Raw genomic sequence first — 17,215 nt, 5'->3', positions numbered from 1 at the left:
AACTTAAAACTTATTTTATTGAAATATGATGCTTTTTTCTTAAATTTCTATTTTTTAAACAAATAGTTAAGATTTCATTTTAAAAATACATCTAAAATACCCGAAAGTAGTGTAATTTTGAGATTTACAGATTTTACTCATTATCCACTTTTATCCAGCCGATAAGATTGCTATATCTTTGTGCTTACTACATTCCATAAACAAAATGAGGCATTATACAATCAATGCACAATTTATCCCTATCAGAGAATTTTTAAAAGAATGTAACAGTATTGAAATCAGACCTATAAACAGGTTTACATTTGCGATAACGCTGCTATTCCGCAAACTGGCATTTTGAAGCTGATATAATACGCCATCTCAAAAAAGCATAACAACAATACTTGGAACTTTCCTTAACATATTTATGACATTTCAAGACTATCTCTTTAGATATTATGTCTTTATAAGTCATTCCAACGATACTAACCTCAATTAATTCTACTTCAAGCTTAAGAATATTTTTTTAAGTGATCATAATAAAATACCATACATTTCTGTGTTCCAGCTTATTGAATCAAACAAATTAGTCAAGAAGAAATATGGCAAAAATTGATGAAACTCAATAACTTTCGATTAGCAAAAGTTGTTATATTTCCGTAAAAAAGTGAATTGATAGTTCAAATTGAAGTTTAAAAAATTATTGTTTCGACAAAGACATGGCATTTTATGAGAAAAAATATTTCTCTCTCAAAACACAAAGTGGAAATTATTCAGATTGTATTAAAAAGATATTAATTGCATTAAAAGTCATGTCTTTAAAGGTTCAAATTTGTATTCAAAATTATGTAAAATTTTGCCAAATCTCACTCTTGTAAAAATAGATTTAAATGTTGCAACTTCTTCCAGAAGTAATTTTTATCAGTAACCCAAACGGCTTTCAAAAGAGCATTGATTCATACTTTTATAACCGGTACCGAAATGTCCTTACGGAAAAGTCGTACAATCGTACAGTAAAAACCCTTTAGTACGGCGCTCAAGGAAACACTCCAAAACGACATACAGTCATAATTCACTTCATAAGCACCTCCCATAACGAATAATAAACGATTCGCAAAATAAAATTTTAAAAATAATAATAATTCTCTTAACGAGTGATGCTTCGCAGAAAAAGAGAAGATATCGTAACGTCAGGAATGCAGGATTGCCCAGTATCCAGGGTGTCAGTCTGTGTTAGGGACTTATTTGAAGGAATTTTTCTGCATGCAAGAAGCTGTGGCCGGATAACGCTGTCGAACACAACTCTGAGGTTTTCAGCAAGAGTCTGTGAAACTTTAATCGACAAGATTGTGTCTAACCAAGATCATGGAGTCAGAGGTAGACAGCAATGACAACGATGAACTGGAGGAAGAGCAGAGCCAAACTACCAAAGAACTTATAATGTTGCGTTCTGTGTTATAGCAAAAAGTTGCGGATAATATTTAATCAGGAGAGAAGAAGATAAAAGCCTCAGCAGAAAAATAACATTCCAATAAAATGGGGAGGGGGTAGTGCATAGAGCTGATATAAATGGAGGAAGCTAGTCGCTTGTTTCTAGTCTAAACAAGTGTTCGCAACATGAGCCAAGTCACGTGTGAGAAATCGGGCCTTTTTTGGCGCCATATCGCAAATCTTGGCATACTCAAAAACTGCCGCGCAAAGTTTTGTTTCCCGGCATTGGGTCAGGTCGGTTTTCATTTCCGGTTAACATTTCCTAAATAATTTATATATATATATATATATTCATTCTTTGAAAACTAAGCAAACTGGTTTCGAAAATAATGTTTTCTTTTTTACATCAGTAGCCGAGTTTATTGATTTAAATTATGCTTACTTTTTTACTTTGTTTTTGTGCATTAATTAAAAGTGAGTATTTTTCTTCTTGAAGTAAACATTTTATTTCTTTTCTTTACCCCAAAACATATTTTAATTTTACATTACATGTTCAAATACTTTTATCATTATCTCATGCAGATAAAAAAAAAACTTTTTTATAATAAAAGCAGATTATAAAAGTGACCCAGGTCTTTTTTTTTTTCTTGAATATTGTGAATAATATTTATTTTTGCATAAAAAATGAAAAAGATATTAATTAAAACTGTTAAATTATTTTGAAATAATTTAGAAAGGAAAAAAAAAAAAACGCTAGCTCAGAATCGAACCCAGGTTTCCTGAATGCTACGCCAGCGCCCTAACCACTACACTACTCGAGGCTCGTTCGGGTAACCCATTATTAGTATATAAGCTAATTTGAAAGTATTAAGGTTGACTATTGAATCTTAACATTTTCATTAATAAACATTCTAAATGTATACTATTATTATACAAAATCTCATTCCGAGCTCAATTTTAAACCTCGTGCCTTCTCCTTGTTAATATCAGTTTTAAATATTTCGCTTCTGGTTTATAGTGTTGGCAGTAACTTTGCTTCTAACTAACGCAGAAACAAAATTAAATCATTTTTGGAATCTTAAATGTGTTGATTTAATACAAAATAAGGAAATTCGAAATTTTTACGAAAACGCTGATTTTAGGGTATGTGCATATCGCAAGTTATTAATAAAGTTAACATTCAGACAACATTTTTATCTGTAAAGATAGCATTTCTTTCTTAATAGTTTATCTTTAGAATATCCACTACTTTCTTATTAGATTTTAATTAAAATGTATAAAAACATGCAATTACTGCTAGTACATTTATGAAATTTTACTATATAACATTTTCAATAAAACGTTTTAGTTTCACGATTTCATTCACAATGATGATTTAATATCTTTTACGGTATAATACGATTCGAATATTTATGGTAAAAAAAAACATATTGGAAATAATAAGGAACTTTATTTGCACTAAAATAAATACACAATTATTAATCGGTCAATAGTGTTTTTTTTTTTTTTTTTTTTTTTTTTTTACCATTACCAATACCAATTACCAATAGTGATTTTATGTAAACACTTGTATTGACGAGAAAAAATCACGCCAAGCTTGCAGCCAAGCACTTGCAACACATTCCGAGATTAAAATAAAGCAAGTAACAAAATATAATGCAGTTACATCAGTTTAAATGAAGCTTAATAAAAAATTAAATAAATTTAATACAATAACTAAACCAAACTATGAAATATTATTCAGTTTTAACACCAAAATCACTGAGTGATGGAGGTTACGAAATTTTAAATTGACTTAAAATGGATATAAACAGAATATGTTTATTGTACATACCTGTGAAATGATACAGAACTATCCTTAGAAGCTTTTTCTTTGCATCCAATTGCACAGCCATGGCTTAAATAAGTTTTAAAATCCAACAGTTAAAAACGAGAAAAAATCTGCCATTGAAATATAATGGGGAACGGAGAATGCGGTTACAGTGAACACAAATTCTGTCCCAAAGTCAAGTGATTTTATCTTGTCCTACACCAAAGTAGGGTTGCACTCCCTCTATTAGTATTTCAGCTCTATGGGGTAGTGGTTGAAAGGATAAGAAATGATTGCATGGTAACTTTAAGAAGTATGACCCTAATCTATAGTCTTGTGTGTTTTCTGTAGGCGGTCAAGGTCACATTCTATACCTCGTTATCGATTGTCTGGTATCAGTGACGCGGTAGAAAATGTGACTTTGAATCGCCAACAGAAAATACACAGACTATAGTATAGTAGTAACAATGCGTTCTACGAATTCGTTTAATAATAATGATGTGTTACATGTTCGCCAAATTTTGAGGCGTAGCTAGAGAAAAAGTCTTTAAATAACTTTTTGTAAAAATAATAATAATAACAATAATAATTGCGCATAATAAATAATAAATTACGTAATTATAAATTTAACCTCCCCCCCCCTCCCCTCAGAACGGAACGCAGTAACCTAGATTCTTACGGAAAAAATTGCTCCGCTTAACGAGCATTTCGCATTAGGGGTAAAGTTCGATAACAAATTATGCTTGCTAAGCAAGGTAGCACTGTATTAGCGAAAACGATGATCGAATGTGCAATGTACTAAAGAGGCTTCACCGTAGTAAGAATAAAAGTTGTTAAGTCACTTTCTTTCGATCGAAATCTACCCGTGCACCCTTCTTTAACAGCCTGTAAAGAGTCAGACATGCATTTATCATGTGTAACTAAAATTCTTCACCATCTAAAACACAAAAATCAAAGAAGTTCGAACGTTTTCGAGTCACAACAATGGCACAATTCGTATTTCATACTGCCCCTTTGGGATAAGCATTCAAGTATTTGAATATGCGTAGTGCCCATTGTTGAAGAAAGTGGAAGCGTTAAAAAAAATGTCAGCGATATCTTAAAAATGTTAACACTCCGGATTTACCACCCAGGATTCTTTCCTCTCATCGGTTTTCTCTCGACACATGAAGGATTCTTTTCATAATACATTTGATAAACAAAGTTTTATGACTATGCTTTCGATTTATCGCATTCAACGTCTAAGGCAACAAAAAAAAGTGAATGTTTTCTTCGCACTTCTCGAGAAAATTAAGCACTTTTGAGGACCTTTTTTTTGAAAAAAAACAAACCACTTTTAAGATGTTTAAAAATGGTTTTTACGATTTTTAAAAATGGTGATTGGAGAAGGGTACTAATGATTTGATATGAAATTCAACTGACTGCAATATGACCACTGATAGCATTAATTTCATATGAAATAAAATTAGCAAAATGAGTAAAGTGTTAATGGCTGAGGAAAGAGCTCTTTGGTTTTGTCAATTATTTTAGATAGATGAAGGGCAAACAGCTAATAGTGTCTGTAATTTAATTTTGAATTTAAAAAACATTATTATTCATTTCAAAATGAAGTAAAAAAAAAATGCTATGCAGACTAACCAGCTTATTTTGTTCACAAAATCATGCTTTAATAGAAATTATGTATTTTTTTTTATCAGTGTGTATTGCCATTGAATTATGAACAAAAATAAACACAGCAGATTTCCCATGAAGCAAGCATTAATTACATTCAGAACATATACATTACCTGTTACGACACATTTGCTTCATGTAATAAATAAAGCATACTAGATTTTCCTAAGTTATCTAACATTTTGATTACATTAGAAAAATACAGCAATAAATTATTCTGATAAAAAACAATGACTTTTAATTTTTTCCAAACTTTATTATTAAAATCATATTAAAAATGGAAACAATTTTAATTTGACTTTTTTTATATTACCAATAAGATTTTTATAAAAGTTGGATAAATTGTAATAAGTCACTTGTAACAGTCTCCTCATATATATGTTTTATCCTTTTAATAAGTTTTACCCCTTTGTTTCTCACTCATGTTAATTTACTGACTATTCCTCTTTACCAGAAATGACTTGAAATATGTTATTGATATGAAATTCTTACATTGATCAATATATATTTCCATAATTTTTTAAATATTAGAAATTAATTCTTGAAATTCCTTCATTAGGACAGAAATCAATTTAATTGCTGAATCCAAAGATGAAATGAAATTGTATAGACCCAGACACATTGAAAAAAAAAAAAGACCCCTTTTAAAGAAAATTTTCAATTACACTGATCAATTAGAATTCACAGCTTATTCGATTTTCCAACATTTAATGCCCGACAATACATTCCAATCTTAAAAATCAATGACAATTATAACAATAGTTCTGGCAGAAAGGAATTTACAGAGAAAAAAAACAATGATAAATGCAGTTGAGGTGCTACTTCCTTAAGTAGTGGCTTCCACTTTACTGTTTTATGATCTAATCTCATAAGTCTCGACTGGCTACTAGAGTCAAATGCTGCTTCAAGCAATGCATTTCACAAAGCAAAACAAAGTGAATAAAATCAGAAATTTAATGACACTGCACTGACTGAAACTGAAATACACAGAAAATATTAAAGACAGTAATAATTTTAATCTAAATTCATCATCTCATCTTAAAGTCTTTTTTTGTTATGTAAAACTCTTATTAATTAGAAATGATTATTCCCATAAAGTCCATGTGAGTTATGGGCAAAACCCCTTAAATCACACTTCAGTTTGACATCATGGTGCAAACATTTTTTCACAGGCAACAGCTGATTTTGCATCACTGTTCTTTGTTCTTAAACAGATTCTCTTTTTAAGGACTGCTTTAATCAATCTTTCAAATGTCAAAGCTTTTTCAAAAAGCCCTATGAGCTTGATCTAATTCTCTTAACATTAAATTTAATCTTTCTTCCTTCTTAATCATGTGAAAATAAAAACTATTTACATTCAACTTAATACCAAAGAAGATGAGAAATTTTCATAAAATCAAGCTTTAATCAAAGATTCTATGCCTTCATGAAAAACAACTGTAATTTTGGAAATAAATTAAAAACAAAAACAATCTGAATGAAAATCAGCCAGTGCTCAAATTTATTTTCTGTATTTCAAGCTCTTCTGCCCTCTTGGAAAGAAGTATTCATGCTGAATGTTCCCCATAATAAGAAAAAATGACTGAATTCAGTTAAATCCTAATGAAATATAAAATAAAATCTTATAGTTTGGCTGAGGATTAAATGAGATTGCATTAATCCTGATTGCTGGATGTGCAGCCAAACAAAAAAAAATTAAATACCTATGGTAGAAAATAAAAACCAATATTAATTTAGAGTTTTAAATTATAGTATTAAGTATTACAAAATTAACTAAATTAGGTATTAACTAAGTAAGTGTTCAACTTTAAACATAAAATACCACCAATAATTGTTAAACATGTTCCACTTGCATTCAAACCAAATTATTTTTTAAAAAATTTAAGCAAGTTTTATATGAAACATTTTATTAAAGCACTTTTATTGCAGACCAAAAATTATTTTGTTACACTACATTCAATATTATTAAGAAAATTTATTGCACTAATACTTCATTAGTATTTCAATTCCTTGAAAAAAAGAGTTACAAGAGTTAAAGAGAGAATAAGCAAAGCTCAGAAATAAAAGCATAATAATTTTATTAAATATGTACATAAAAATTTTCTTTTAAACTTTTTTCCCAAACTCTTTCAATTTGTTCAACTTACTCACTAGATTTTGATAGTGATAAAAAGCTTCTGGCTTGTTGAACAAGTACATTAGCTTTATATTCAACTTCAACAATTTCCTTTTTCAAAAGAAATTTCATTTTCCCTAAAGAACCAAGAAATCAAATTATAACTTTATTTACATCATTGGCAGATATTTTTTTAGCCATCATTTCCTCAAAAATATTTGCAGTATTATAAATTGGATGGTATAAGTTATATTCTCAATTTTTTAATCATGTTTACTGAGTGGATTTTGCGAGACTGCTTTGCATGGTCATAGACTGTACATTTTGAAACAAAATATTTCATTTAAATTTTTCTCAATAATAATTTTATCAATGTTTAATCATCTCTCATCAGATGTTTTTTCATGAGAAATTATGAATATAAATTTCAAAACTCATCGTAATTTTATAAATTTTTGTCTCCAAATAAAGGATTTAAAAAAAATCTTGACATTAAAATTCTTGAAATCAAGCAAAGATGATACGACTATTATTTGTATACTTTATGAAATAAATGTATACACTCCATGAAATTAGCATCATACTCATCTTTATCTTTCTGATGTACAAGTAGTGTGGAATATTTCCTTTTTTCAGCATTTACTAGTTTTCTCTGCAAGAATAATATTCTTTACAGATGCATTATTAAATGGAGATCTCTTCATTATGCATTCAAACATTTTTAAAACAAGCTACTGACAATTTTCCTAGAAAAGCATATAACTTTATCAAATATTTCTTTTCTGGATGTAAAGTTTTCGATAATTTTTTCCATCTTACACCTGCACACATTTCATCAATTGTAGAACATAATTCAATTTTTAGAAAAATTAAACTTGTATTAGCTATTTAGGGAAAAAATAATTTCACCTAAGAAATTGTTCTTTCAAACTCTAAAAATTTATAATATTAGATGCATAAAAAGGTAAAAGTATCACTCTGATACACTGGAGGAAATACCATAGTATGCTTTGCAACTCCCGCGACAGCAGCAAAAGAAGTTTCACCAAAATTTTCTTGCATGCTCTCCAATAAAGGCTATCGTCCCTTCTTTCCATATAAAAATTAAGAACACTGGAAAAGGTCATAAAAACCCTGAACCTTAAAATTTTTATTCTAACAGTCCACATGTGAATATTTTATGCTTCTCTAGAAAATGATGCATACATTTTATAAGCTTTTTGGCTGGCCAAATGACACAGAGCTGCAATTTTAGTAACAAGATTATTTACCATGTTACATTTATCTAATTTGATGCATCCTTGATTTATTGTTTTTATAAATGCATAAATGTAGACTGACTGTTGGTCAACTTGTTGATGAATTTAGTTTAAAAGTTAATAATGATATATATCTTAGATGCTAAATCTGTGCACCAAATTTTGCTGATATAGCTTTTATTCTTTTGAAGTTATATTCAACTGTACTTGTACATACAGAGGGAAAAAACGTCCTGTACATGGATTTAATTCAAAATTTGATAGAAATACACAAATCAGCTTCTAAAATAATATACCAAATTTCATTAGAGTTTTTGAGTTAGTGTTTGTTCACAGACAGTTTCAGATTGTTTTGCACATGTCTAAATAGTAAAGTTAGTGAAAAATTTCGAGCTCACTTTTTTTTTTTTTTTTTTTTTTTGAATAATTCATTTACAAGAAAGTAATAAACGAGTTTTATTGACATTAATTTATTTTTGATATCTTGAGATAGAGAATAACAAGTAATGACCTACAAGTAACTTTGGAGTGCCATGAATATTTTGATTTACTTTTATTTATTTATTTTTTGAAGCCTTGAACAATTCAGTATTATGCACTGTTGTTGAAAGTTCTATAAATTAAGAACACATTTACCTTACATGTTGTTAAAAAGTTCTCAAATGTTTTATGCATAAAAATTTAAAAAAAAAAATTTAATAAATTACAATTAGTGATTTACTAAATGATGTTGAAATATAGCTAACAAATGCTCAGCAAAATATAACCAATGTAGAAAAGTGCACGACATGCTGAAATCATGTTAAAAACTATCTCATGATTTTACGTGAATACATAAATTATTTTTAAAGAAAAACCGATTTTCTCCCAATCTGAACAAATAAAAGAAGGTGAAAAAAGAGTTAACTAAATAAATTAAAGAAATATATGTTCTTCATATTTTCATATCTCCTTAAACGGAAATGAAAAAATTTTCTGGAGATTTCAGGATTCATTGAACCCTTTTCAAAGATGAAAGGTCAGACATCACAAAGAAAAAGTCATGTAATAAGGAAGATCTGGTATGGTTCTATAATATGGTAAAAATTCTTTCTCAATCAAAAAGAAAAATAATCACTTGAACAGAAAATAAGCATTTTTAAGTCCCTTATATAAGAACCATTAAAAGCATGCAGATCTTAAAGAACTATATATTTTGGAATTTTAGTGATACTATGCACCTTGCTGTTGTTTTTTTTTTTTTTTCTTTTAGTGAAAAAAAAATTTTTTTTTTAATAAGCCATTGAAAAAAGCATCTTAAGGATAAATTTCATTAGTTTCAATCCATAATAAAAAATTTTAAGAAATTTCATGTGTGTGTTTTTTTTCCCTTATAACTTTTCAAAAGTTTCAATAAATAAATTAATACCAAATTATTTTTTTCTCTTAAATTACAATAAAATAAATATAAGTTTGTGCATAACTATAATTATCATGTCATGCCATCAAAATTCAGAAATTTCTGCTTTCAAAAAGTTTTCATATAATCAAAATTGGAACAATTATACGGAAATGAAACAATATCCTATTACAAGATAAAATTCCAAGAAATGATCCTTCAAGAACTGATTTTCATAATGCATTTTTTAAGAAAGTAAATGCCATAACACCAATTATAAACCAAGCATTACAATCACAGCTTGTGTAAATGAACTACACATGTAAAGTTTTAAAGATTTCTACATTAACACGCTATGTGAAAACTGAGCAATGATTAAAATCCACAAGGACAAATTTTTGCTAATTTTTTAAAGCAATTAACAAATTGAGTACTTTTAAATCTTTGAAACTTTATTGACAAAAGGAAAACAGACAGCAGAACAGAATTCCGGTACTTTCAATGGTACAAAATGTTTTGAATTTATCACTACAAATTCAAAAGTACTTCAGTATTGCAAAAGTTTTTAAATATTAATAAGAAATTATATCAGATAAATATATATTAAACATAGATAACATACATAATGAAATATTAGAAATGAATAAAGGAATATTACAAGCAAAGATATTGATTTTTTTTAATCTATAAAAAGAATAAACACCAATATGAAACTAAAATTATACTACTGCAATGATGGATGTGACAGAATATTAAAGTAAACTTGGGTTTTCTCAATTTATTGGGCTTAGATGTCCGTCTTAAGAGAAAAGATCAAACGGATTTTAGAAAAATTAGGCTGAGACAGAAAACTGAGTTAATCTTCCAAATATAAACTTGATTTGAATAAAACAAAACAAAGGTAACAAGCAAGTGAAACAAATTCAAATTTGAACCTACCACTAAAAGGATAAACGAAAATAATATGTAATTTCATGATAAATTTTATAAATTAAAAAACTTCTAAAACCTCAAAAAGATTATTAAACCAAATCCCAAAACAAAAAATATAATTGATTTATGAAAACATTTAAATAATTCTCTGTAAAATATATATACTTCCTCACTTCAGTTAGTAAAAATTAAAAACATCAAAACACTTGATAAAGTTTTTACAATGCTTCTAATGTTTTTAGAGTATTTTCTTCTATGCTATAATAGGATATAATAAATTCTGAAAGAGAAAATGCTATAAAAATTTGTTATTAAGAATTTCAATGTAATGGTCTCAATAAAAAATTAAATTTTCTCATGATAAAAGATATAGTGCTAAAAAGAATTGTAATGCAATTCTTTCATATATTAACCAAAAAATTCTTCACAAGTTATCCTCATATCTTTTATGAATATATTATTATTAACTATTATAAGAAATTCATACAAGTATGTTACATATTTTTGTTAATGCTAATGGATTTTATCCTTTTTATTTACCCAAATAAACATGATCTTATTATTAAATTTGGGAATTCATATTCAAAAAATTATACTGAAAATGAAGTCATTTATTTATGAAAGAAATGTCTTTCTTTAGAAATAATATTCTTAATATCTTTATTCTCTCAGACAGGACTTCTATAGTTACAATTTATAACTCCAAGTGGGTTTATAATCATAAACAGTGCAGAAAAATACTACTGTCACAAAAGTCCTTCAAAATCTTCCGATTTCAATCTTCATATTTTGTTAATAACAACTTTTAAGAAAATCATCTAGACTAAAAAGATTTTAATAAAATTTTCTAAACATTTAAAAAAAAATTACCATATAGCTATCATGGATTAAGAGTTTCTCTTATTTATATTTCAGCTCCGAGGTCACAAATTTTTTCAAAAAGATACAAAATCAAACATTTTTACTTTCACTTAACCATCATAGGACCATTAATAAATCAAGCTCAAGAAACCTCATTTCTAGAATGCTATTTAATTTTTTTTATAATTCCCAACATTTAATAACTGTCTAAAAATTGAAATCATAATTTAATAAACTTTAATAAACTATGAATACCAAAATAAAGTTTTTATTACTTGATTAAAACATGTTTCTAGGCAATTTGTTACCTTAAAAAATAATCAAAATTGAAACAAAATGTTCTAAACTGAATCATGATCACAGTTTAATATTAAACATATACTTTTAAAAATTACAGAAATGCTAAAAACAAATATTACTGAAATAGCTATGTCATATATAAAAACTAATTAAGAAATTAAATTTTTCATCAAATGCATTTAAATAACTGAACTGACATGTGAAAGCATCCACATTCTATTCAATGGTTAAATAAATCTTGGAGTAGCTAATTTATTGAATATTGGTTTATATATAATGTGGTATAAACATTTTCCTACATGAGAAAGGTTATTTTTATGGGTGGAGGGGAGAACTTCTGTAAATTTATTAAGAAAAAAAATATATTGACACAATTCAAAGATTAAAAAATGAATGAATGAACCAGTTAATAATTTTAAAAATGTATTTAAATATTTTTTAAAAACTTCAATAAAATATTTTCAGCCAACACGGTTTCCTTAAGTATTTTTGACTATGAACACTTAAGAATCAAAAACAAAATCAAGTGAGGATTTTAATAACTGATATTCTTATACTGATCCAGAATCAGGAAGAAATTTTACCTCAAATTTACTAACTGAGAATATATACATCAGAAAATTCTGTCTTACAAAAAAGCCTTTTACCCTTCTTTGTCCAAGAAAGAATTATCTTGCATAGGTATATTTTATATACATAAATATGAATATATAGGTAAAACAATTATATTCTATAATTTAAATAAATTTTTAATGAAATGAAATTTAATTTGAAAGTTCCATCTTTAAGTCAAACCATGAAGAAAATTTTGTTCCTCCACAACAGAAACTACTTTATTATATTAGTTTCTCACATAATTTTAAAATTTTTATGCAATCAACAAATGCATGCTAACACATTTATATTACTTATTTATTACAGGATACTTCTATTAAGAAGGTTCAGCAAAATATTAGACGATTGTTCATGCATCTGATAAATATTAAATGAGTGCATCTCATAAGAAATATTATGTGGCTCTCAACAGCACAGATGAAAAGAAAAAAAAAAAAAGGTGACAAAGTTAACTGTATAAAATTAACATTATAAAAAGATAACACTAAATGAAATGTGTACTTATATATTTGATTACCTTTACAAAAAAATAACTTTTCAAAATTTTACAACTAAATTTAGAATAAATATGTTAATCATTGTTAACCACATCAGAGAACATATGTTTGCAATCTGACGGCTATGGTAATATCAAATATTATTTTTTTTTCCACATAACAGTGCAAACATTTCCTAAAATAAATTCTTTGATTTAATGTAAATCAAAATTGTGAATGCTTATAATTGTAAAAAAATATTTAATGCAAAAATTCATAATCATTCAAAAACATACCATTTATTACGATGAAGAAATGTATCAATCGTAAGAGTTGTGCCTGAAATTAAAAAAAGAAAAGAAATATTAATGTACCGAAACAAACTTTTATCTAAAAACAAATATTAAAAGCAAAAAAATAAATCAGACTAATAAATAAACGATATGCGAATAACGGTAAGGGCTTTAACTGCATATGTACAGCGATAACATCTGATGTTATACACAACTATTATTTGCAGCGGAAAATAAAGGGTTATTTACAATTTAACTAAAATTTTTGCAGCAAAAGCTACTAACACGTAATATACCCATTCTTTTAGGGCAACGCTCACTTCAAAATGTATAGACAATTTATAAAAAATGAGAAAAAATGCATAATTATTTATTATATTTAAAAACTGTTTTAATCAAGCAAGTGACAAGTGCATAAATAAATAAAAAATATTTTGATGCAGAATATGATGCATTAACAGCCCTCCAAATGATTGCAAAATAATAACATCAAAAAATGCAAACTTACAAAGAATGCATGCAACTGAAAAAAAACAAACAGTTGCCGAGAACAATCACTTTCACAACAGACATCGACGAAGCTTAGTAGGACAATATTTAAGTGTCAAAATGTTGAATGGAAATTTTCATAAGATAGCAATAAACCTTCATAATAGCGTACGACACCCATATGCCGTCCTGTTCGATGCTTTTTCCCATTGCAAAATTCATACTAATTTAACCTGCAAACCAATATGAAACAAAAATTCTGACATACCTGACCACCGCCATGTTAAAAAAAGAGTATTTAAGAACTATCCTCTAAGTTACGATATCAATAAATGATATTATATCGTTATCGCTTTATATCGATTAATATTTTGATACGGAAATCAATACTTTGTAAAAAAATATTTAACTCATTGCTGCATTTGCAAAACTTGTTTTAAAAGAAGTCATTACTGTTTCACAGTTCACAGAACTAGTAAAAATTAAGTTCGATTTTATATTTTGAACTCGGTCAATATAGCAGATGAAATACGATGTAAAATTTATCATTTTAAAATAAATCTAGAGTGGAATAATTAAGCAGAAAAATCTAAGTAAAATTTTAAAATATTTTTTTAGCTAAATTATTTATCTCGCTTTGCCAGCAACCCAGCAAGTTCAAATAAAATCAATTTTATCTTATTCCAACTTACTAGATCATTTATTTTCTAAAGAGTTTACAGTAAGGGATAGAGTAACCTAGGGCTAGAAAGTTTGAGACTCTTCAAATAAATTCCGTTTAAAATGAATTTTAAATGATTTAATGAAAATCATCATCAACATGGATAAATCAAGTTTCAGGATCAGCTGACTATGGCGACAATTTAACTATTGGTTTAATCAATAACAAATATTTTGTTATGTTCGACGAACTTGTAGTCAAAATGATACCAATAATTATGATTTTCTTTAAGACCGCGTCTACAGTGCACTGAGATAATCAGTGGCTGCAATAAAACAATAAAAAACCATCAGCCGTCTGATACCAAGGGCACATGTTTTTCAAACCTTTTGATATAATGGGCATCGGGAATGTGTATTAAACGACTCGCAGTCTCCCTTCTTTCTGAGCATACTCTATTATTCCAAAAATATTGTATTGCATGGTATTTTTATGATGTAATAGTTCCTGGTCCTAGTGAATTTCTCACTAAGAAACTGTCTGCGGCCCCGTGTCGCAGTAGTATCACAATCCTATACGATGTTTGAAAAGTGCTGAATAATATTGTGAGAACCAAGGAATAATGAATACCCTATCAAAAATATTGTACGATATGTCGTAATACTCAAAAGGCACTGAAAATTTTAGAATTTTACTGTATAAATGTTTTTAACTCAAATTATTATTTTTAACTGAATAATTCATTTAATTTGAGATTTTATTCCAGAAATTAACTGGAATAATTTTATATTGAAATTTTAATATTGTATCATATCGTTAATAATTTCTAAAATATTTTTCACTATATGATGATACTACTGTACACTATGTATTTAACAATATAATATAACCGTTTATTATTCATATTTATGAGTTTTATCTGAAGTGATCAGACAAGGTGAGTATATTTTTTGATATCTTAGTTTTCATTTTTAAAAAATCATCCAATTTTTAATCAAATGTCCTGCCTCAGACAGTATTTATGTGAAATATAATAAATCAGTGTTAGAAAATAAAGAAATGAATAAATTTGAATTTTTAATTAATACTTATAATAAAGTGTGTGTGTGTATGTGATGGCGCTCTACAGGCCATATCGTTTGACCTATAGCTGCTAAATTTAAGACATTTGGTATACCTTTTAGGTAGGGAATGTGAATCTCGGAGCGATGTTTCCCATTTCCGTTTAGAATTTAAATTAATTTATTTAAAATCAAGTGAATTTTTTCCGTTAACTTCCAAAAATATTACAGCACAAAACTGAATTTTTCGTCATGTTAATGCTCAAATAATAATCTTTTCAATGATACCAAAGCCTTAATCAACAAATTAAATTTCTATTTTTAATGAATTTTGTTAAAGAATTTTTTTTTATATTTTCCAACAACTTATTTCGCACAAAATGAAAATAAAATTTAACCTGCAAGAAGACGTTAGAACTGCGTGGGAAAATCTAGCTTTTATCAGCTCGTAAATAAATAAATTTGAATTTTTCAAAATTGCATATAATTTTTACTATAAATAGATCAAGCCAAAATTATTATATTTAGACAAACTATCACGAGCATTTATGAGGAAACAAACCTTTTTTTTTTTAATAGAACTTTATTTTATCAATTTCTTAAAGTTGAAATATTAATTTTCACAAACTGGATTAAGACAAAAAATTCCAAAATAATCACAATTTTTTTTTTTTTTTTACTGTCCATTATATTTAAAAGTTATTTTTTCGAACTTAAGTTCTATAATTTATTCTAATTGCAACTCTTAGTTGCTAGTGAAATCACTTCCTCTTTGACTTCAAATTGCATTCTTAACTCTAAATCACAGAATAGATTAATTTCTACCGAGTCAAACATGTAATTATCATAAAAGAGAGTCGTATTGCATGGTCTCGCTTGTCTAATGGGTAAACCGTTGTTGGCTAAGTAAAGGGTTAGAGGTTGAAATCTTCAGTTCAGAAACAAAATGAAGATTAACCCTATCACTTTCAGCGGGGCAGTTCCGGGGGCTTCTAGAATTTTCCTTTAACATCCAAATAGATAGGTTTCGGGCGCCTGATTCTCTTATAGGGGAGGTGGTTAGAGATGCATAATCCATGATTTTTTGAATAACAAATAATTTTGCTATTGTTATTTTTAAATATTTGTTCCAAATATCTGTTATTTCAATCATATTATTAATTTAATATTAAATATAAAATTTATTAATTGTAATTAATACTTAATTTACTAATTTAAGTAACGTGTGATTGAATTAATTTATCTATTTCAGCTTACTTCTTAAATTTGATTTTTTTCAAAACTATTTATTTAATTTCTGTATTGGAGTAAACCATTTTCTGAAAAATTTGAATTAAATATAAATAATTTCTTTAAATTGTTTACTTTAGTTTTATATTCTACCAATAGATGGCGCCAGCAGTAAATGGAGTATATGCAAAGTCAAATCACAATCAATTAAGAACGATTTGTATGGTTTAGTGCATCAACACATACAAATACCAGTAAGACCGGTTACTCTCATGAAGTGGAGCGGCGACTTCACACTTTCCAGTGAAGTCACCGCTCCGATAAATTTCAGTGATATGCAATGCAGTGATACGATGATTCCAATAACCGGTCCGTTCACTTTTCAATCCAATCACAGATTTCTCCTTTTCTGTTATGTTCGAGAGCTTCCATTGGACAGATCGTATCGATTGTTACTTTTCAGTGAAATCACCTCTCCGGTAAATTTCAGTGATATCGTATCGATTGTTACTTTCTATCGTGATCCAAAACCTGTAATCGAAATATCACCAGTAAGATCGTATCAAGGATTTGAATCACACCCCTCTTTGAAAAGTATTGATCACTTGTATTTGTGACTTTTTGATATTGGTTACGTAATAACCTCTCGCAA

The 17,215-nt window shown here is 27.6% G+C and overlaps 1 protein-coding gene across 4 annotated transcripts in view; it reads right to left on the bottom strand.

Annotated features, from left to right (window-relative positions):
• Positions 1-13,912, bottom strand: part of LOC129960134 (HMG box transcription factor BBX-like) — a 43,514-nt gene extending 29,602 nt beyond the window's left edge. For 3 of the 4 annotated variants that reach the window (XM_056073294.1, XM_056073295.1, XM_056073292.1), the window contains exons 1-2: positions 13,631-13,857; positions 13,126-13,168 (exon numbers count right to left, since the gene is read on the bottom strand). In XM_056073294.1, coding sequence (XP_055929269.1) covers positions 13,126-13,128 — 3 coding nt within the window. In that variant the 5' untranslated portion in view covers positions 13,129-13,168; positions 13,631-13,857. Of the gene's footprint in view, positions 1-13,125; positions 13,169-13,630; positions 13,858-13,879 lie in introns of those variants that run through there. The other variant, XM_056073293.1, reaches the window with a different exon arrangement.
• Between the last annotated feature and the right edge of the window lie 3,303 nt (positions 13,913-17,215).

The sequence above is a fragment of the Argiope bruennichi genome, chromosome X2, assembly GCF_947563725.1.
Source record: "Argiope bruennichi chromosome X2, qqArgBrue1.1, whole genome shotgun sequence".
NCBI lineage: Eukaryota > Metazoa > Arthropoda > Arachnida > Araneae > Araneidae > Argiope > Argiope bruennichi.
This window is presented reverse-complemented; position numbering and strand designations above follow the sequence as displayed.